The 22,659-nt window shown below is 55.0% G+C and overlaps 1 protein-coding gene across 30 annotated transcripts in view; it reads right to left on the reverse strand.

Annotated features, from left to right (window-relative positions):
* The window catches only part of ARHGEF10L (Rho guanine nucleotide exchange factor 10 like), a 179,723-nt gene that overhangs the window by 54,592 nt on the left and 102,472 nt on the right, over window positions 1–22,659 (reverse strand). For 28 of the 30 annotated variants that reach the window (XR_012425292.1, XR_012425291.1, XR_012425290.1 and 25 more), the window contains 10 exons: window positions 21,711–21,788; window positions 20,476–20,655; window positions 19,119–19,235; window positions 17,564–17,656; window positions 16,104–16,277; window positions 11,091–11,236; window positions 8,587–8,768; window positions 5,882–5,997; window positions 5,201–5,328; window positions 3,592–3,692 (listed from right to left, as the gene is read on the reverse strand). Coding sequence is in view for 24 of the 30 variants with exons in the window: in XM_074018561.1 (XP_073874662.1) it covers window positions 3,592–3,692; window positions 5,201–5,328; window positions 5,882–5,997; window positions 8,587–8,768; window positions 11,091–11,236; window positions 16,104–16,277; window positions 17,564–17,656; window positions 19,119–19,235; window positions 20,476–20,655; window positions 21,711–21,788 (1,315 nt within the window). In the remaining 6 variants the exon portion in view is untranslated. Of the gene's footprint in view, window positions 1–3,591; window positions 3,693–3,912; window positions 4,063–5,200; window positions 5,329–5,881; window positions 5,998–8,586; window positions 8,769–8,830; window positions 9,040–11,090; window positions 11,237–16,103; window positions 16,278–17,563; window positions 17,657–19,118; window positions 19,236–20,475; window positions 20,656–21,710; window positions 21,789–22,659 lie in introns of those variants that run through there. The other 2 variants (XR_012425293.1, XM_074018607.1) reach the window with 2 other exon arrangements.

Genomic DNA, 22,659 nt, shown 5'->3' on the forward strand with positions numbered 1-22,659 from the left:
CTTCCATCTACAGCCCTGTTCAAGCCCTAACAAGAGCCGAACCGGTAGAAAGAGGTAGGAAGATATCCTGGCCCTGTACTAAATCGCGTGTGACCTCAGAAAGGCCATTCCCCTTCTGAAATGCAGACACTGCTTGACCTAGGAGCCTCTCTGACAGCTCCTATGTGCCAAGGGCTGGCTGTCTAGGCATCTTCCACGCACCATCTCCCCACATTTTCATGTGACCCCTGTGCAGGGGGCACTGGCATTTTCCCCATTTTCTGATGGAAAATCCAAGGCATCTCAGAGTAGTTTGCCGGGATCACAGAGCTGGTCAGTGGCAGAGCTGGCAACGGAACCTGGATGGTCTGGCTCCATTTCCCATGGTGCTGAGGACCACGCCTTACTGCCTCTCAAACCTTCCTGTGTGCCAAAGAATGCAACAGGGCCCTTGGAGATCTAGTCCAACTCACAAATAGGAAAACTGGGTTTCGGGATGGAGTCTGCCTTTCCCAGGACCACAAGGTATGGTGGTGGCCACGCTGGGGTTTGAACTGGGTCCGCAGATTCCCCAGGGCTCCCTGCCCCTCCAAAGGGCAGAGCTAATACACTCTCCCAGATCCCAGGCTCCCCCACCACATCCCTCTCCTTTCTCAATCTTCAGATTATGATCCTGACACACTGTAGTCAGGGAGAGAGAAAGATACAGAAAATAAAATAAAGGAATAACAGGCTTTGGGAATAAATGTTTTTAACATATTCTATTTCTAACAGGCTCATATTATTGTCCCCTCCCAAACCAGGCACTGCAGATTAAAAAAAAAAAAAAGTACTGGCAAAATAAAAGAAACAAATAATTCAAGCCCCAAGGGAACACAGGCATTCAAATAAGATTTCAAATGACTCTCCTTCCATTAAAACTTTTGCTGCAGTGAAGCTGTGTGAAGATAAGGCAGCCCAGCGTCTTCACAGGCTGCGGAGAGCTGGGGCTGCCTGAATCGCCATCTCCCATCCCTCCAGCACCAAGCCCCATGCAGCAAAGCACATGTTGTTCAAACAGGAGAGTCATCTGCCTTTAAAGCAGGTGTACACATGGGGCTTGGGCACTTCCCAGGATGGAAGTGATGCGCGGGGTGGGGAGGGGAGCGCATGGTCCAAGGGGCAGGGAAGCCACGTTAGCCTTTCTGAGGGCCAGGATTCCCAAAGTCTTCTGCCAGGGACAGGGCAGCTTCTGCTTAAAACCCTTTCTGCACACTCCAAAGGCCTTTCTGTCACCCAGAAACATCCAGCTGAGGCCAGAGCAATATCAGCACTGGATCCAAGAAGGGATGGGCTGAGTAGAAGCCTCTGGTCCAGGTTCCCCCACAGGCAACCCCTCCCCATTCCTTCCCCCACCTCCACACCTGCCTCTCCCATGCCCTCTCCCCACAGCAGCCAGAATGACCCACTTAAATGAAAATCAGATCAGGACATTATTCAGCTCTCAATGCTATAATGCACAGCTTCCCATCATGCCCAGAACAAATCCCATACGGCTCTCCCTGGCTTCCCAGAAAACCTGCCCACAACATACCCACCCACCTACTTCCCTCCCCTTCATCTGCCAGTGCTGGCCACTCTGGCTTCCTTTTGTCCCTACCTCAGGGCCTTTGCATGTGCCGTCCCCATGCCTGGATCACTCCGCCCAGATCTTTGTGCAGCTTCTGAGGTCCCTGCCTCCAGGTCCCCCACATGGCAGCCCCAGGCCAGCTCTATGCCCTGCACAGCATAACTCCTGCTTGCAGATTTGCTCCCCATTTAATGTCCTCCTTCCTGCCCCTCATAAATTTAAGTTCCTTGAGAGCAGAGATCTCTCTGCTTTTGTCATTATTCTTTCCCCCATGCCCAAAATTACGTAGAGTCTCAATAGTTTTTTTCAATTAATGAAAACCAGTGACAAAGGTCCTCTTTTTTTTTTTTTTTTTTCTTTCTTTTTTGTGAGATGGAGTCTCACTCTACTGCTCAGGCTGGAGTACAGTGGCACGATGTTGGCTCACTGCAACCTCCGCCTCCTGGGTTCAAGTGATTTTCCTGCCCAACCTCCCGAGTAGCTGGGACTACAGACATATGCCACCACGCCTGGCTAATTTTTTTGTATTTTTAGTAGAGACGGGATTTCACCATGTTGGCCAGGCTCGTCTCGAATTCCTGACCTCAGGTGATCTGCCCACTTCGGCCTCCCAAAGTGCTAGGATTACAGGCGTGAGCCACTGCGCCCAGCCAAAGGTCCTGACTTCTTTCCAGAAATGTTTGTTTTGTTTTGTTTTGTTTTGTTTTTGAGATGGAGTCTGGCTCTGTTGCCCAGACTGGAGTGCAAACTCGAACTCCCGGATTCAAGCAATTCTCCTGCTTTGGCCTCCCAAGTAGCTGGGACTACAGGCATGTGCCAGGCTCATTTTTTGCATTTTTAGTAGAAACAGGGTTTCACCATGTTAGCAAGCATGTCTCGATCTCCTGACCTCGTGATCCACCTGCCTCAGCCTCCCAAAGTGCTGGGATTACAGGTGTGAGCCACTGTGCCCGGCCTTCTGTAAATGTTTTAAAACCTGTTGGAAATGTGTGCTTCTCTATAGAAAGATCATACCAGAAACAAAATCAAAAAAAATGTCCCTGCTATTGGCTGGCATCGGCAAATGGGAACTGTGGTACATCATAGGGAATAATAGCTCTGTCTGGAGGGTACATGAGCCTCTCATCAACTCAAAAAATGGACAAGTAAAGTAATTACAACTTAATGAACGCAGTCTGCAGACAGACTCTTGCCAAGCCGAGGAAGCAGAATGGACAGGGATCGAGACCGGGCTTTGGAGGCAGGCCGCCCAGGGTCTGCAGCCCAGATCTGCCCCTTCCTGCTGTGTGACCTCAGGCAAGTCCCCGCACCTCTCTGGGCCTCAGAATCCTCAATGGAAAAGAGATTCTCAACAGACCTAACTCTTAGGGCTATTGTGAATGTGAAATGAAAAAGATGCACATAAAATACTCAGAAAAGTGCACATAAATATCCATTTATGTATCTGTGTTCGTATCATGGGGTGCACCGAAAGAAAAGCATAGTAGTGAGGTCTTTGGTCTTTGAGAATCAGTATAGTCCAACCTGCATCATTTTTCCAGGTATCATTTTTATTGAGATATAATTCAGTTACCATAAAATGCACCCTTTTGAAGTACACATGTCACTGATTTTTGGTGTAGTCACAGAGTTAAGAAATCACCACCATCTAATTTTAGAACATTTCATCACCTCCACCAAAAAACCCTTAGCAGTCACTCTCCATTACCCTCTCCTCCCAGGTCCCTGGCAACCACTAATTTACTTTCTGTCAAGTTCCATCAATTCCTAGTTGGGGAAGCTGAGGCTCAGAGAGGGGAAGTGACTTGTCCAGGGTCACAGAGCAGAGCCTCAGGGCTCTGGCTCCGGCCCCAGCTGTTTCTCCACCACACCGCCTCCCTCCCACTCAGAAGCCTCCCTGCCCCCCACAGACCCTGAACACCCATCCTGTACCCTCACATACCCCAAACCTCCCCTCTCTGCACCCCTGCCCCCTGAGGCACTCTCCCTGGGGCTATACTCACGGAGTCCGATTTTGGCCAAATGTAACCTGTTGACCCAGGAAATCTTGCTCAGGGGGTTGGGGGTGATGAAAACCACCATAAAGCTGATGGGGCGGCCGGACCTGCGGTGAGAAGGGTGAGGGTGGATGTGTGAGTACCCACACAAGGGCTGGGCTCCCCCGGCTGTCACGTAGTACTTCCTCCAACCCACGTGCCCTGGAGATTGGGGAGGTCTGGTCGGAGCATCCCCAAAACGTGGCCAAAGAGGTTAGTGGCCTGGCAAAGCCTCAGTCCCCTGGAGGAGGAATCCCTTCACCCACAATGGCCCCCAGAGGGAGGTACCTGGCCAGAGTGGCCGAGCCACGCTCCCCAGCCTGGCTCCGGGAGCCTCTGGCTTTGTGCCCGGCAGAGCCTCTGCAGGCTGCGACTCCACCTAGTCAGCGGTCAGCTGTCCACAGGCCTTAGACACCTTACGTGTCTGACCACGTGCCTCTAGAGGGAGGAATGGGTCTCACTTGGGTCTGTTCCCAGCACCTGGCATAGGGCAGTTGCTCAGTAAATGTTTGCTGAGTGGACACATGAATGAATGAAGAAATGAATGAATCGGGTTAAGCACCAGCTTGGGGCAACCAGAGGTTGCTGTTGTCACCATACTGTCCTCTCACCTCGGAGCAGTGGGGGCCTTCCTAGCCCTTTGGGAGGTGGGCAGGGCAGTGTCACAAGCCTCTAGGGTGTGCGTGGAGAATGGGAGGCAGAGAGAAGGGAGACGGAAGAAGGGAGATGGGCAGGCCACTCGGCAGAGAGGCGGTAGATTCAAAGCTGCTGACTCCTGCACATGGTTCCCTGGGGAACCAAGCCCATGGTCCTGCCTCAAATGATAGTGCTCCAACCTTCTCTTCCTTGCAGCCACTGTGCTTGTGACACTCTATCCCCACCTTCACCCCACCCTGGAAGCCAAAACCTGGGCATTGAGCCCCTCACTGCACTGGCCTCGGCTTCAGAGTCAGACCCCATCAGGACCCAGCTCTGCCTCTCACAATGTGGCCTTCAGCCTCTCCTGTAACTCTCTGAGCCTCACCTTCCTCATCTGTAAAGTGGAAATAAAAAGACCCAACTTACAAAGCCTCAGGAGGACCAGAAAGATACCTTCCCCTGTCTCTGCTGGGCCAAACAGCTACGTCTATCATCAGTTCCACAAACCTCAGTTGGGGTCTACTGTGCACAGCTTCTGTGGTGGGCATTTTGGGGGTAAGGTAGTGCTGCGGGGAGGCTGGGTCCAGAGAGAGGAAACCCAGGGCCTGGCCTGGGGGCCTAGATAGGCTGATGTGACTGAAAAGGACATAGCGCAATGGAACTGACCAATGGCAGAGTGTCTGAGTATCCTAACAGTGAGCCAGGCTTATCCAGGATATGACCAGGGTGTTCATTCATTCATTCATTCCACAGTCTTTCCATGAGCACCTACTGCATGCCAGGTGCTATCCCAGACACTGCCCACGATGCCTACATATCCACTCCCACCATGGCATCTTGACAAATAAGAGGGCTCCAGGTACCCTCTCCGGATCCCCTGCTCCACTGGAAGCCCAGCAGAGGCAGCAGCCCTCCCTCCAAGACCCCCTCCTCTCACTTGTCAGGTTTCCCAGGAAGCAGGAGCCTGAGACGGCATTTGTTGGCCGAGTGGATCTCTTCCTCCTTCACCCGCATCAGCCTCTGCAGGGCCAGGCACCAGTCTTGAGCCACGGTCATGTTCAGGTTCTAGGGTTCAGGAGGCGAATGAGGTTACCACACAGCCCACTGGTTCCCCAAAAGCCACCCCAGATCCTATAGGAATCACAGCACCCCAGAGGAAGGGAACTGAAGAAGTCCTGGAGCCTCACTGAGGCTGCACATTTAGCCCCAAGCAGGAAGCCAACTCGCCATGCCCCAGGCTTCCCAGCCCTGGACTCAGATCCCACCTGGCAGCCCTCCTCTGAGAGGGACAGGCCGTCGCAGCCACTTCCCTTCCAGACTGGGCAGAGGCCCAGGAGGGGCCACATGACGGAATGGCCACTGTGCAGAGAACAAAGACCCCACAGCCAGGGTCCGCTCAACCCAAACCAGAGGGTGTACCCGAACCAGGGGCTGCACAAGAGACTTCCAGGCAGGGACACAGAGCTTCAGCAGCGACGGTTGCCTATGGGAGCTCAGAAGCCAGAAGCGCATGGTGGGCATGGGCCAGGAGAGGAGCCCCTCCCTACTGAGCTTTCTGAATCCAGGTACTGCCCACACCAGGGAGCTCAGGCCAAAAAGGCCAGGCCAGGCCACGTACCTGGTAGGTGCCGTGCAGCGTGCTGATGAGAAGCGTGATCTGCTCCACCACGGCCAGGTCCTTCTGCAGGTCCTGCAGCTCCTGGAAGAGGCGTGGGGGGCCGAGGTACACCTTATCTGGGCAGAGGAGAGACCAACTCGGGCTCAGGTGAAGAAGGCGTTAACAAGAAGCCAAGCATCTGCTCACAACAAAAAAGATCCAGAAAGTAACATTATCCAGTTCCTACCCTGCCCAGAGCACCCAGACTAGCTGGGAAGCCAGATCCTTTCAAGGGTGAAGCCTAACACCTGAGATCCAGGCCACAGTCAGTCCGTACAAAGGGCTGTACGAGACCACAAGACCAAGAGCAAGCTGTGCCTGGGAGCAGGGAGGGGCCTGCATGGGGCTGGAAGTGTGGTGGGCACTGCCGGGAGAGAAAGACAAGAGCATGTGCAAAGGCACTGTGGCTTGAGGCACCCCGTGAACAGCAAGTTGTTCAAAGACAGCCTGAGGACCTATCGTGTGCCAGATTCCATGCTAGAGACTGGAGACAGCAGTACACAAGACAGACAGGGTCCCCACTCTTCCGGAGCTTATGACCTGGGCAGGACGAGTGGTGGAAGAAGCGGTCAGTTAACGAAGGTGGGTGGTAGGAGGTGGTGGGGAGAAATATCAGCGTGGTGGGACAGTGATGGGGTGAGTGGGCCCAGATCCCCAGTGATGATACAGATGGAGTAAGGATGAGATGGGGGTACGGGGCGGCAGCTAGAGATAGAGCAGGAGGGTCCAGGAGGACCAGATGGGAAGGCTTTGAACACCGGGCTAGGAATCTGGACTGTATTCTCTAGGCCATGGTTTTGCACACTGAGGTCTTACGAAGCCCCAGGGGAATGGAGGGGAAGCCTTAATGGGGGTTTTCATTGAGACAATGATCTGAAAAACAGGTGCGTATCCTGAGTCACCTGTGTGGAATGAGTTTAAAGCCACACTCTGCTGCCTGGTATCAAGGCTTCCATGGACTGTGGCACCTGAATGGTCACCGGGCAACAAGCAAAGAGCGTGGCGAGCTTGGGATGTGGACAATGCGCTCACATCAGAGGGTCTCTGCAGTGACCCAAACTGGGGAGCTCATGGGAAATGCAGATCCCCAAAGGGCACCCTGTGGCACAGGCACGAAAACGCAGAGGCACCTGCTCCACCAGGGCCTGCGCCACATCCACATTGTGAGCAAATTGGTTTCAGCAAAACAACATCATCCATCAAGTTACATTAATGCTGTTAATTGGAATGTTATGGTTTTGTAGCTTTATTTTTATTCAGTTTGTGGTTTGGTTTTGGTTTTATGGTTCTTCAGAGGCTATAAGCAGAAGGCGTTGATTTCAGGGGGGTTTGTATTTGTATATATTTGAATACAATATAATGAAGGGTTCCACAAGAACTTCTTTCCCCTTTAGAAGGGGTCTGGCAGTACGTGACTCTGGTTTGAGGAATGCGGCTACAGACACGTCATTGTCACTGAAGGAGGGATCCCCTAAGCAACCCTGGAGTGCATGAAGGATGCTAGACCCCGCGGCCAGCAGAAAGGAACCCTGTGCCCCAAGCGGCGGCGAGGGAGAGTGCGGTCGAGCCAGCGCAGAAGGTGCCTCTGAGGAAGGCACGTGGGCCAGAGGATTCTTCCTATACCCAGCAGAGCTGCCGGAAGAGACAGCATCGGCAAGCGGGCACAGCTGTCCCAGACCAGCACCCAGACGGCAAGAGTAGGTGGTGCAATCGCTCCCTCAGAATTTCCAGAATTGTGAGCGGCCCATGAGGCAACCTCCCGGGTCAGACAGTAGACAGAGGGGGAAGTGAAACCCCAGTGCCTTTCTCACCCATGGAAGATGCCTCTGGGCACAGGGTTCCTTTCTGCTAGCCCTGCAATTTAGCATCCTGCGTGCATTCAAGGAACACTTATTAACGCCCATCGTGCCCTGGGCTCCCGGACAGGGCTGCAGCCAGGCTGAGAGGAGAGACATCAACCGGTCAATCACTCATAAAGGGGAAAATGCACCAGAGGTCTCGAGAGCACAGGAGGGGCAACCTGGCTCAGCACGAGGGCATAAGAAAAGGCTTCTCTGAGGAAATGCCATTTGAGACAAGCATAGATGAGACAAAAACAGGATGGCAGGAGAGTACTTGGCAAAAGGCACAGGCTGGAGAGGGCATGGTGGGAGGGAGCGTGGCCCATCCAGGAGCCCAGAGAGACTGGCATGGCTGCAGCAGAGAGAAGGGGCAGAGGGAGGTGAGTGAGGCAGGTGGGGCGCCCCCAGGACCGGCAATGGGAAGCCACTAGGGAAGGATGACACGCACTGATCTGACCTGCGTTTTGAAGAATCAGCCCTGGGGATGCGCAGAGGATGGACAGGGAGGGGGCACAGGTAGGAAGAAGGAAGGAGAGCAGCCAGGTAGCTGCCACAGCAGGACTGGGTGTGTGGCACCCAATGTGGAGACGGAGCGAAGTGCATGGATTGGGAGATGTACCTGCGCACACGCAGGTGAGGCCGTAGCTCTGCATTTCGGTCCAGGGTGGGGCTGCAAAACCAGCAAGAGCTTCCCGGCCAAGCCACCCATCAGATCAGCCTGTGTAGGAGTCCCCAAGACGGGGCCAAGCCTGGGTAGGAGCAGCCCAGGCTGTGGCTGGTGAGGGCGAGGGTGATGCATGCAGGGCACAGAGAGGGGGTACTCACTCTGGGCCTGCCCTGAGGTGGAGGCCTTCTTGGCGCCTGCGTGCTGGATGAGCACGTTGTCCTTGTCATAGGTGCCACCGTCCTGGCCCACCTCTACCACCTGCACCTGAGGCAGCGCCGTGTTCCACTTCACCACGTACTTGGGCCCCAGGGGCACCAGGCTGCTGATCTCCAGCTGGCCCCTGTCGGGACAGAGAGGACGAGGCCGTGGAGAGGCCGCAGCCACCCCGCCCCACGGCTGGCCCAGGGCAATGCTCCTCCACACCAGCTCAGCCAGGCTTCACGCAGCCCCAGCGCAAGACCTCAGGCCAAAACCAAGCCAGGCAGAGCAGGGAGCCCTCACCAGGGTAGAAGCACCAGGCGCCCAGGGCCCAGCCCCATGTCCAGAACCACATGCCACCAGAGCCCCAGAGCCCCGGAGCCCCCTGAACCGCGTACCTGTGGTTGGCAGGCCTGGGAAAACAGACAAGAAGGAAAGGGAGGTTGTTATTACAAAGGAGTGGCTAATCTGGGGGCTGTGACCCCATGGGGGGCCGGCCATGGGGCTGGAAGGACAGACAGCCTCCTGCGGGGAGTGAGGGCATCAGAGGCCAGGTGTGGACAGAGGCGGGCCTTCCTTCATCTCTAGGTCTCACAACAGCCCCGCTAGGAAGCTTGGATGATCCCAGACAAGGACACTGATTCTCAGCCAAGTGAAGTGACTCAGCCCAAATCACCCAAACTGATTCCCCAACACTGGGCCACTAGCACCCCACTTTGCACTTTGCGCTAGAGCAACATGAAGGCAGAGAGGGTATTCATCATACCGCGGCACCGTATGATGTCCAGGATATAAATGGGACTGAAGAATTACCATCTTTGATTGAGTGAGTGAGTAAATGAACGAATGGGTCAGCCACAAGCCCTGCCCAGACCCATCTGTGACAGAGGCTTCCTTGCCTGAGTCCGTAACCAGGCCCTGAGCTCCTGGAGGCGGGGGCCAGGTCTCGGTCTACATTCAATAGATTCATAGACGGGTGGACAAATGGGTGGATGGTGAATGAGTGCGCAGGTCCTGAAACAGCCCTGTTTGTCCCCTTTCAGGACTCGTGATCGGTAACCACAGAAAATCCCCAAACCTACTCTGGCCAAACCCAGGAAGGCCCAAGCTGACTCAGTCCAGAGCCTAGAACTGATTCAGCTGGGAGGCGGGAGAGCTATGCTGAGATTCACATTCTACCGAGGTGATTGTTTCCCTCCTAGATTTCGGTGATTGTGGCCATACTATTGCTTCTGTGATGCTTTTTTAAAGTGGTGTCAAGGTGGGGCACAGTGGCTCATGCCTGTAATCCCAGCACTTTGGGAGGCCGAGGCAGGCCAATCACCTGAGGTCAGGAGTTTGAGACTAGCCTGGCCAACATGGTGAAACTCCGTCTCTAATAAAAAAACAAAAACAAAAAAAAAGCTAGGCGTGATGGCGGGTGCCTACAATCCCAGCTACTTGGGAGGCTGAGGCAGGAGAATCGCTTAAACCCGGGAGGCGGAGGTTGCAGTAAACTGAGATCGTGCCATTGCACTCCAGCCTGGGAGACAGAGCAAGACTCCATCTCAAAAAAAACAATAAAATAAAAAAATAAAAATAAAAATAAAATAAAAGTCTTGTCAAATATTGAGAGCAGAGATTCTCCTAAGAGCCTGGCTAGAAAAACCACCGCTGAAGTTCTCAGGGAGCATTTGATAGAGGGTCCCCCGCAGGACCAAGCAGGGGACACGAGCAGGTGAGCCGGGCAGGGCAGGAAGGCTGGAGAACAGCAGGGCCCAAGACCCAGCACCAGGCCCACGCGGCCTCGGGCAGCCAGGCCCCAGAATGTTGGATCTCTCCTATGTCTCACCCGTGGTTTGGGCTCCCTGTGTGAGTAAAACATAAGATACCCAGAAGCCTAAAGCAACTGACGGGCCACATCTTCAGGCTCCGGCCTAAAGCCTCGCCCTCACCCCGCACCAGGGCTCCGGCTCCCAGGCACAGCCCAGCAGCCGGGCTCTGGGCATTTCCACAACCCCTGGCCCAGAACCAGGAAACCAGGCTCCTCTGGGCTGATGACGATGCTCTGGTCTGTGGGGGAAAGGCAAAGGCTCACATTGAGAAATTCTGCGATCTGGCCAGAGCAAAACAGATTTGAGTTAAAGCCACAGGGATATGGGGTAGACACAAGGAAGAATCTCATGAATTTCAGTGTGGACAAAACCACTGTTTAGTCACCAACTGCAGAGTTCCAGAACAGACAACTCTGTACCATGGACAGCTGTGTGCCCAAGGCTGAGGGCTGCCCCCGATGACTGCTCCAGGTACTTCCCAGCATTGGGGACCAGCGGCAGAGCAGGCCGAGAGGGATGGAGAGGAATATTGGAAATCTAAACCAAGCTCATGTAGGGTCCCACTGCAGTGGGCGGCAGAGAGACTGGAGTAGGGCGGGACGGAGCATCTAGGAAGGGGTGCTTGCCCCCTCCAACCCAGGCCCACTTACTTGAAGTTGATGTTGGCGCAGACAAGCATGTCATTGAGCAGGAAGACCCGACGCTCCTTGGACTTAATTAGCTGCCCACGGTCACCGTACACGGTCTCCGTCAACGTCTCACACAGGAGCAGCTGCCGCTGGCCCGAGGTCAACAGCTGGGGGAGGGGCAGGGAAGGTCAGCATCAGCATCGTGGCCCGGCGGCTTTACCACGCCACAGACTCAGAATCCTCCCATGGTGCAGAAAGGGAGACTGAGCCTGGGAGAGGCGGAGGAGGTGGAGCTACTCCTTCCATCCCTGGGTGACAAGATGCACTGGGGAGGAAGACCAGAGGACCACACGCTGGGGTCTCCTTTCTGGGCAGGCCTTGGGGAGTCTGAGCATTCACCAGCACCCGTGTGGGCCCAGCAGCCAGTGCCCCCTTCTCAGATGAGCCAGCCATTGCCAGCCCCTCTCTGTAGGGATTCTGCTTGATTGCCACTGCCAAGGACACAGCTCTGGAGTTACAGAGGTAGCTCTGCCCCCGTCCCCACTCCTGCTGTGAAGCCCTCGGGCAGGTCACTTCGTATGTCCAAGCCTCAGTTTACTCAGCTACGAAGTGGGGGCAATTACCTCTACTGTTCACACAAGGTAATGAACATGTGACCAGGTCTGGCTACACGATTCTTGGGGTCCAGTGCAAAATGAAAACATAGGCTCTTGTTCAAAGTGACTATGAATTTCAAGATGGCCATAACAAAACATGAAAGCAAGCATGGCGCCCTTCTGGGCACCAGCCGTGTGTGATGGCACAGGTCCCGTGTGATGGCAAGGGTCACACGTGAAGGCACAGGTCACATGTGATGGCACGGGTTACTTGTGAAGGCACAGGTCACATGCGATGGCACGGGTCATGGCCTGAGAGGCCAGCCCTGTATGTGTGCTCCATAGACAGCTCCTGTCTGTGATAGTCTTTCTGGTGGAGCAGGCGTGGCCTTGTGCAGGGGACCCCAGCCTGCCCCCCAACCTGTTGAAAGCCTTGGCCTGTCTCGCCTCTTAGGTAGCCTCATGACAGAGTTGGAACAGACCTGCCAGTCTATAACACCACCTTCTGAGGACAAAGACTTTCACACCCCAGGCATCGGAGCAGGCGCTTGGCAACCTCAGGCTGGATGTCAAGACCCCCCTGCTGGTGTCAGGGCCACTAACTCACCCAGGGACCCCCTGGGAAAACGTCTTTTTTCTAACGGGGATTTTTTTTGGGGGGGGAGGGAAGATATTCAGCAAAATTCATTCCCAAAACCCGTGACTCTGACGACAACCATTACGCTCCCCTTCCTTCCCCATCCTGTCTGGGAAAAGGACAGATCACCCCAAGCCTCCCCGGGAGAGAAAAAGACAGATCACCCCCAGGCATCCCCAGGAGAGAAAAGGACAGATCACCCTGAGCCTCTCCAGAGAAAAAGACAGATCACCCCCGAGCATCCCCAGGAGAGAAAAGGACAGATCACCCTGAGCCTTCCCGGGAGAGAAAAGGACAGATCACCCCGAGCCTCTCCAGAGAAAAAGACAGATCACCCCCGAGCATCCCCAGGAGAGAAAAGGACAGACCACCCCGAGCCTTCCCGGGAGAGAAAAGGACAGACCACCCCAAGCCTCCCCGGGAGAGACTGCTGTTGTTCTCCAAAGCATCATCTCTCTCAAGTCAACACACAACCAAAAGTCCCAGTGGGACCAAATGCCCAGTGTGTGCCAGGCCCTGAGGACAGCACTCAATATTCCACATCTCATTGAATCAGCTCAGCAGTCCTTGAGGTCCTCCCCATTGCCCAGGTGAGGAAACCGAGATTCCAGGGGTAAAGTGACCTGCTGAGACCCGCCTGCTGTTGATTGACAGCACAGGACAGAGCAGGCCATGTTCACCGTTCCCTGCATTGAGCAGCTAGTTCATAGTGTGACAGGAGCCAGGGGAGGCCCCGCCGCTCCTAACATGCAGAACTCAGGGTCCTCCATGGCTGCTAAGGCCAGGCTCCACCTCACTATTTCCACAAGCAAACCAAATGCCAACTCAAGAGAGCACTACTTGGACCCTGAAGACAGCAGGGCCCCCCACCCCAAGGGCTGACCAATGTGCCAAGACCCAGAACTTGGAAGAGGAAAGTCCCCTGGGCTATGGCAGTCAGCCCCTGCCCCTTTGGCAGATTAAAACCAAGAAAAAGAAAAAGAAAACCAGGATGTTGCACAAACGTCCCCTTTGGAGGCTCCTGCGTAGGCTATTTTGAAACAGCTGGCATGGTTCCGTTTCGGGTTACACCCAGTTTCGTTTCTGCTTCTCCCTGGGTGTTGGTGATAGGGACATCACTGAACAGGTCACAGAACTGGCCAGGACTCTCCAGGGAGGGCCCTGGAAGGGAAGCCCAGGGTGCAGGCCCCACCACACTCTTCCTAACATCTCACACGGTCCAACCCACCCTTACCTGGCAAATGGAGAAACGGAAGCTTAGAGCCTCCAGTCCTTTGCCCAACATCAAACAGCCAGGGCCCACCTCACAGAACAGGAGAGGGCGGAATGGCTCTTTCCAAGCAATACAGAATTGATTGCCTCCTCCCACGAGGCCTCTCCCCACTGCGGCTGCAGGGGTGTATGAGGCAAAGCAAGAGAAAGCCTCTTGGCCACCAAAAAGGGAGCTGAAGGTGGGGAGAGGAGGAGATTCCTGAGCACAAAGGCCAGCACGGGTGGCCATGGCTTCAGCGGGGCTGAAGGCTTTTTCTCCCGAGACATTCCAAACTCGAGGCTTGTGTGGGGGATGGCTGAGTTAGTCCTGCCTGGAACCAGGGGGTGGAGAGTGACCCTGCCGCTCACGCCCAACCTGAGCCACGTGGATGGGGACATCCCGAGGAGAGGGCGCTGTCCCCTGCCCATCTCATCTTCCCCAGCCCAATCCTTCAGGAGTAGGTAAAGTGAACTCAGATGCCTTAGAGGCCAGCAGGTAACATCAGTGGGAAAGGTGGGTGGGGACCAAGGGGAAGAGGTCACCAGCCACTCAGGGGGCTGGTGCCGCGTGGGAAGGTGGGCCAGTGAGCCAGCTCTTCCTACCCTCCGAGGAGACCCACAAGTCTGAATTTTATACGATCCCTCCCAATTTTTAAATGTTGGCAACTACTGCCATGTTCTTAAAAATACCGTGTGGGCCAGGCGCGGTGGCTCATGCCTGTAATCCTAACACTTTGGGAGGCTGAGGCAGGAGGATCACTTGATCCCAGGAGTTTGAGACCAGCCTGGGCAACATAGTGAGACCCCATCTCTACAAAAAAAAAAAATTAATTAGCTGGATGTGGTCGCTCATACTTGTAGTCTCAGCTACTCGAGAAGCTGAGGCAGGAGGCTCACTTGAGCCCAGGAGCTCAAGGCTGCAGTGAGCCATTATTGCACCACTGTACTCCAGCCTGGGCAACAGCATGAGGTCCTGTTTCAAAATAAAATGAAAATGAATATTAAATTAAATAGGATAAAATACTGTGTGGGCCACAACACAACCTGCAACGTGAATTTAGCCCGAAGCAGCAGAGTCCAAAGATGTGGGCTGCCTGAAGCTCGGCACTGCAGGGGATCCTACAGGAGGACTTGTCCCCGCCCCACTTCACAGCCATGGGGTGGAGGGCAAAGATGCTGATGCAAGTTAGACAGCACTCTACACTGTAAAGTGCAGCGCACACGGAAAGGGCCACCGTCCCTCTGGGCACTCCTTCCTGGACTCTTAGAAAGGTCTTCCCCATGCTGCTAAAACCTCCCTCCCGGAAACGGCCAGCCACAGGCCTTAGTTCTGCTTCTAGGACCCCACAGAGCCAAGAGCCTCCCAGTCTATTCCCCAGAAGATTTAAACCTCTCCCTATGACCTCACACAGTATCCCTTCTCCAAAGAACAGTCCTGCAATGTGCCCAGGGCCTGGGCACCCCAGCCTGAACTATCCCAGCCCTCCCCAACGCTCCAGTAGGTGAGCAGGGGGGCCGGGGTGTGGGACCTCCCAGAGACCCCAGCAAAGCACCAGGCAGTTCATGTCATATGCTGAGAGGGAAGAAGAGGGACTCCAGTGACCAACAGGTGACTCTGTGAGGTGACCTTGTGCTTTAAAAACAGGCTCCTCTGTGGACTCATTTGCAAGTCTTTTTTTTCCCCCCCTTTGGAAACATAGCATTTTGCTCTGTCACCCAGGCTGGAGTGCAGTGTCACAATCTCGGCTCACTGCAACTTCTGCCTCCTGAGTTCAAGTGATTCTCCTGCCTCAGCCTCCCAAGTAGCTGGGATTACAGGCGTGTGCCACCAAGCCTGGTTAATTTTTGTATTTTTAGTAGAGACAAGTTTTTACCATGTTGGCCAGGCTGGTCTCGAACTCCTGACCTCAGGTGATCTGCCTGCCTCGGCCTCCCAAAGTGCTGGGATTACAGGTATGAGTCACCACACTCGGCTCAATTTTTTTTTTAATAGCATGTTCCTAAGTGGCAACCCCAAAATGTGGTATGGACTTTTCATCTTTCTTCTTGTGTTAAGGACAGTCAGGAAGCCGCTTTGCCAGCTCCCTCCTTCACTGCAGCAGCCCTGGGGCTCCGGTGCTATTAAATGCTCCTCGTTTCAAAGGGAACAAGTGAGATTCAGAGAGGGTGGGTGATTCCCTTGAGGGCACACAGCAAGCACCTGTGGCAAAATCTGGATTTAAACCCAGATTCTGACTCTCCAGAGCCTGCTCATTTAACTAGGCTTTGATTTCTGGAGTCTTTACTGGAAATCACACTGATGCGCAAAATGAACTTTTATCCTAAAATAACATGAATAGGAATGAACGTGGAGGTCCCGCTGAGGATCCAATCCTCAAGTCACGTCTGGGGGCCTGGAAGAGCGAGGCCTCCCCTCCCTCAGAGAACACTGCCACCTAGTGGGTGGCGTGGGTCAGGGACACGGGCAGGAGCGCAGGTGAGGGCAGGCAGGTGAGGGCAGGCAGGTGAGGGCAGGCAGGTGAGGGCAGGCAGGTGGGAGGACCAGTTCACCTTATTAAGGCTGCTGCGGTCACTGACGCTCTTGGTCAGCTGCTGGATCTCAGCCACCTGGTCAGCCAGACGCTTCTGCTCGTTCAGCTTCTCTGCCAGCGTCTCCAGCTCCGTGAGGGCCAGCTGCAGCGACAGCCTGTCCGGGTGGCCCCTGGGGGTGTTCTTCAGCATGTCCTGCCAGGCCAGAGCCGAGACTGAGCAGCCCACCCATGACCAACTCTACCCCAGCCTGGGCAAAGCCTCACCCTGCGCACCCCCCTACACACACTCGGTCTGCAAAGGGCCCGGCCTGAGGCCAGGACACATGGCACCAGATGCAGAGCAAGACCTCAAGATACAGCTAATGAATGAAAAAGAAAACAAAAGCATGGATCTTTCTAGGAATAGACTCAAATGAACTGAAAGCAGGCTCTCAAACAGATATTTATCCAGCCATGTTCATAGCAGCATTAGCCACAGTCGCCAAAATGTGGAGGCAAAAATGTCCATCGACACACAAATGGGTAAACAAAATGTGGTCTCTCCATACAATGGCATATCATTCAGCCTTGAAAAGGAGGGAAAATCAGACACGTGCTAGGACACGGATGAATCTTGAGGATCTTATGCTAAGGAAAACAAACCAGTCAAGAAAAGAAAAACATTGTGATTCCACATATACGTGTTCTCCTAGAGCAGTCAGAGTCATAGAGACACAGGGTAGAATGGTGGTTGCCAGAGGCTGTGGGAAGGGAGAATCGGGAGTTGTTAAATGGGCACACAGTTTCGGTTTGGGATAATGAGAAAGTTCTGGCATGGGTGGTGGTGATGGTTGCAGAACAATGTGAATGCACTGAACTGTACACTTAGAAATGGTTGTGATGGTAAATAAATGTATAGATCAATCACTGACCAATTGATAAATGGTATGGTTACATGAGAGCCTACTCCCACAGCCCGGCAGCACTGAGAGTGGAGAGGAATATGCCACCAGACCCCTCAGTCTGGTAACCACCCTCTCAGCTCCCTGATGAGGACCAGCCCCTGCCCAAGGACCCTCAGCAGTTGGGACAGTGTCCCAGGCTCTCCAGGACCCTGTGTGGGGCTAATGTCCCTTAGGCATCCCCTGTTCTGCAGCTGGAATCTGAACTGGCCAAGCTCAGCACGTTTACTGGACATCTCCATGCCAGGAGCCCCGTGGGTCCTGGGATTCCCTGTGCCTTCATTCCCTTCCTGCAACCTAGGCTCAGGCCACCAGCAGCCTCTCGGCATTCCCCACAGAGGGGTGTGCCAACTGAGCTGTGAGTTATGATCAGTGTCACTCTAGAAGTGGAGAAAGATGAGGCCAGAGTCCCACAGCAGGTTGGGTGGGTTGTGGATCATGGACAAGAGCCCGGACCTCCTCCCTCCCACCCCAGGAGTCGCCTCCCAGCCCACAGGCAAACCCTGTGGGTCGAGGCTGCTGGAATCCCGAGCGGTACCTGAAGCAGAAGGATGAACTGTGGGAACCTCTGGATGGGCTTGACCATCAGCCCGTAGAGGGTGACACGGTCTGGGCTGCACACCTGCCGTCGCTGGTGGAGACAAGTTTCTGTCATTCGCTGACTCCCTGCAGAGAGGGCCCAGTGCCCCAGAGTCCAGACACTGTCCCCATTCTGGGGTCCTCTCCCCAGGCCCTAAGACCCTGCCCATCCCTGGGCTTGCAAGAAGAGCTGACAGAGGTCCCTGGTTCCGCAGCCAGGGATCCCTCCCACCACCAGTGCCCCTGCATGGCCCCACACCCTCAGGAGACTAAAGCAGTCATCTTAAGGTCTCTGGACTAAAGGCATAACCGGAAACTCGGTAATTTATTCAAGACATCAGACTTCTAGAAGTGGCCAAGGCAACCATTCCCTCCACTTAAACTAAATGCAGACAGGTTTGGGCTAGGATAAGGGGCGGGGCACAGGGGGGGCCTTCTGTCCTGTCTCTTGCATCTGTCCCCCACTCCATCCACACACCTGTTACCTGGTCCTGGCCCCCATATGCTGCAATCCCACAGTTTCTCCACCTGCCTCCACTTCCATCTGCCCCAGCTCAAAATCCTTCAATGGCTCCCCATTGCCTGAAATATTACATCCTAGGCCCTGAGCCTGGAGGTCTAGAACCACCCAAACTGAACTCAGCTGCCTCTCGGTGTGCACACTCAGGCCTTCTCTCCTGGGACTCCCCAACAGGCATCAGTGCTCCCAGAATCCAAACAGACCTTCCCACCCCTCTCCTCCTGCCTCTGACCTTTGCCCCACTATCCTTACACCTGATATAGCCTCTCCTCTGTCTTTTACCTGGCACAATCCCACCATCCCCCACCAGGGCCCATGTCAGATGGCAGCTCCTCCTGATCCCCTGTTCTTTTCGATGGAGACAGTGGGTTCCTCCACCGAGGCCACGGCATCTAACCTGGGCTGCCTGCACATGTGAACGTCTCCTGGCACCTAGCCCAGCTGCATCCTCTGCCAGCCAGCAGGCTCCCTGCTGGCAGGGGCTCTGACTCACCAGACTACACTCCCAGAGAAATCAGCGGAGCCTGGGCTCAGCAGCACATGAGAACTCTGAAGTTTTCGAAGCCTTTAACCTTTACTCTCCCACGCAATGCTCAAGATACTCCTTTAAGGAATTTTCTCACCCTTTCATAAATGAGGAAAAGGAACCAGCTTAGCAACCCTGGAGCCACAGCCCGCCACAGGGCCAGCCAGGTGGACCCACGCACTCACCAGGGCACAGGAGGCAAAGGCTCAGCGAGATGACACAGGTCTCCCCTCTACCCTGCCAAAGCTCCAGGATCCCAACTGCTTAGAGACACTTGGCTACCCTCCTCCCAGGGGCAGGAGGCAATGATTTTCCTCCCATGGGACTGGGCTGCCCCAAAAGGAAGAAGGGAGGTGTCCAGGCCAAAGCTACGATGTCATACCCAAAGCTGGGGCCAGAATGCTCCCTCCCGCCTGAGCAATCTCCCTGCCCACCCTGACCAGGCCCGGTACCACCGTGGAGGCCCACCTTGAGGAACTCGAGGAAGGCAGGCTTGGTGAGGCAGGCCTTCTTGATGATGGACATGGCGCTGGTGAAGTTGTTCACGTAGTCACTGTACACGTCTAGCACCATGGACTTGGAAAACTGAAACAAGGCCGGTGTGGGCCAGGGAGGCCGCCTCAGTGCAGGGAGCGGAACGAAACGAGGCAAGTATGGGCCAGGGAGGCTATCTCAGTGCAGGGAGCGGAAGGGCAGCCTGCACTCACCCCATGCTCCCTTAGTGCCTCGAGCTGTGCAAATCCATCAACCTCACTGGGGTGAGGACATGGGGCTCAGAGAGGTAGAGAGGCCGGCCTGAGGTCACAGGTGGGATGGGGTGGTGCCATGGGAGAGCCCAGGGGGCCTTCACCTCCCAGGTCTCCATCCCCAGTGCAGCAGCCCAAGCCCACAGGTGGAGGGAGGAGAGGTGGGGAGAGAGGAGAGGGGTGGAGGGAGGGTGGGGGCAACACCCATTCTACTGCATTCGTTCATGAAATCGAATGCCCCTGGCCCTCCGCCTTTAAGGAGAGTGCTCCTGGCCTCTCACCAGGCAGTGTGCCCAGAGTTGAGTTGCCGAGGGAGGGATGGTCGGCCCAGAGTCAACCAACCCTCTCACCAGAGCCCCTGACATACACCTGGAAGGTCGGACCTATTTAGTGACTCTATTGAGCACTATGGCTTTCAAAAAAAAAAAAAGGTTTTTTCTTTTAGCAAAACCTTATCACCTAAAACACATCAAAGCAGAGTGCTACCAACGTGACCTTCCCTCACCCCATGACCCTCAGACTTCAGCCAGAACAGCCAGAAATCCAGTGCACCCCTCATTCCACAGATGGGAAGCCTGGGCCCAGCGTGGGCCCTGGACCTGCCCTAGGTTGCAGAACTGAGCTGGGACCACAACCAGGTCCCCCAGATCATGAGCCAGTGCCCCTTCCCCAGCACTGCAGCACGTCCTCTCGGGGCCAAAGTTGTGGTCTTTCACAGCATTTCACACTGGCTTGTCACCCCTCAAGTGCTCGGTAAGGGAGCTTGCAACCGGCCAGGTGGCTGCCCACAGTGACTGGGATGCCAGGGGCGCTGCCACCTGGGAGGAACCAGGACAGCCACCTGGCTCCGGCAGCACCATGGCCTGCCAGCTATATCCAAGGACATCCTGGCCACGTCAAGGTGTCACACTCACCCCTAGATCAGGTCTGGAAGACTCAGAGACCCTGCCACCCTCTAATCCCACTGACTTGAACAAGGAGAGCAGGCAGAGGCAGGAGACTGGACTGCATGGCCCCGGGGTCAGACTGGTTGTGGTTTTACCTTGGTGGGCTGGGGGAAAAGTTTGGGGGACACTTACCGAGGCCACGAAGAGGTCCCCGATCTTCTCAGTGGAATCCCACTCAGCCACGCGGGAGGACAGGGCGATCTGGAACATGGAGTGGCAGTGCAGGATCTCCTTCACGCGGAAGAACACCGCCTGGCACTTGCGGGCACTCAGTGCCTTGGGCTCCATCTCCATCAGGGGGTTGCGGTAGTCCTGCCGGGGAGGGCGGGGTGAGGCCACAGGCCAGGCCGCAGCCTCTCTCCCTACCTGCCTTCATGCAGAACTCAGCCAACCATGAATGGTCCTTCCTGTGGCGCGGGTGGAGGCACTCATCCCTCACTCATGTGTCCTTCTGGAAGGATCTCCATCAACATAACACCTTGGCCTCACTGGTCACCCACAACACCCCCATGCTTCTGTGTTAAATTGGGTGGGAGGAAGAGGGTCTTTTATGTGCCATCTGCCGGCAAGGAGCTCCTTGGAGGCCGGCCTGAGGGCAAAGCTCTGCCTGTCACTGAGCCCGTGAGTGGTAAGGTCACTACAAGCTCCCTTGGCTCCCACACCCAGCGTCACTCTCCAACCAGCTTTGTCAGAGACAGGTGATATGTTCATCTCTACCTGCCTGACGCCTAGGATCTCTCTCTGAGGATCCAAACTGGAGAGGGGAAGAGAGGGTATCATGAGCAACAATTCCCTGCCCCGGGGTTCTCACTCTGGTAGCCCACAACATCCCAGAAAAGTCACTGTCTCAGGGATTCAAACACTGTCTCAGGGATTCTCAGGTTGGCACACACTAGTCACTTCACGCAAGCATCCACTCAGCAATCCCTGGGCCTCCTGATGCAATAAAGAGGACTCAATCCTACCCCTCCTGATGCAAGAAGGAGGACTCCATCCTACACATTTTCCCACCTAAGGATCTCAGGAGGATGGGAAGACATGGTCCAAGCCCCAGGGGCTCCCAGAGTGTCAGGAAGGACACAGTCCCTTCCAGACATAAATGGGGGTATATGCCCTCAGCTCTCCAGGAGTCATTTCAAAGAATCCCATTTTGTTCAGAAAGAAGACACTCCTGTGAACACCAAGGCGCCAGGACTTCTTGCTGCCTACATTTGGAGGTTCTACTGTCTGTCCCCATAAAGCAGTGCTGGCTTGTGGTCCTGTCCCCTCAAAACTGCCCACAGTCCCCAAACACTCCATGTAAAGTAACCCTCCAGGGCCCTCCCTGCTTCTCCCCAGAGACCCTTGAGAACTCCCTGAAGTCGCACCTGTAGTATCCGCTTCAGAGACTCCACGTAGCTGCCTTCGCTCTGCACGATGGAGCCCAGGATGTGCCTCCGGACCACCTGCTCGGGCCGAAAAGCACAGTCAGTGCACATGACACCTGCTGCACAGGGCCAGTGCCTGCTGTGGCCTAGGTGACAGGAAGGGGAGCTGATGACTACAGGACAGAGAAACCCATCCCTCCCAGTCCCACCTGGGACCACTGGGTCTGGTGGCTGCTCTTCCTTCCACAGCCCCTGCCAACCCAAAAGAAATGCCCTACTGCCCAGGCTGCAGAATAGAGGCGGAAGGGCACATCCCAGGGAAAGCCCCTCTACGCACATATATCTGGGGGTGGGGTAATCACCACGCTCCTCCATGGTGGCAGGTGACCACCTCCATCTTTGGACAACTCTAATAGAAAATTCTAGGCCGGGCGAGGTGGCTCATGCCTATAATCCCAGCACTTTGGGAGGCAGAGATGGGCAAATCACCTGAAGTCAGGAGTTCAAGACCAGCCTGGCCGACATGGTGAAACCCCGTCTCTAGTAAAAATACAAAAATCAGCTGGGTGTGGTGGCGCATGCCTATAGTCCTAGCTGCCTGGGAGGCTGAGGCAAGAGAATTGCTGGAACCTGGGAGGCAGAGGTTGCAGTGAGCCGAGATCGTGCCACTGCACTCCAGCCTGGGCAACAGAGCAAGACTCCATCTCAGAAAAAAAGAAAAAAGAAAAGAAAATTCTGTCTTAGCATTATCGTGAACTGAATCTCAGCTCCCTTCACTTGTGAATGAAATCCTTGAGCTATCCCTCTTCCACAAGACAGGCCTTGGGGTACTGTCCCCCCGCATGGGTGGTCTCTGCTTCCGGCTAAACATCCCCAGTCCCTTCTCCTTTCCCTCCCACCATCACCCTAATCCCTCCAGAAGCCTGGTCCACGGAGGGGACCACAACCC

The sequence above is a fragment of the Macaca fascicularis genome, chromosome 1 (assembly GCF_037993035.2).
Source record: "Macaca fascicularis isolate 582-1 chromosome 1, T2T-MFA8v1.1".
Classification (NCBI taxonomy): Eukaryota; Metazoa; Chordata; class Mammalia; order Primates; family Cercopithecidae; genus Macaca; species Macaca fascicularis.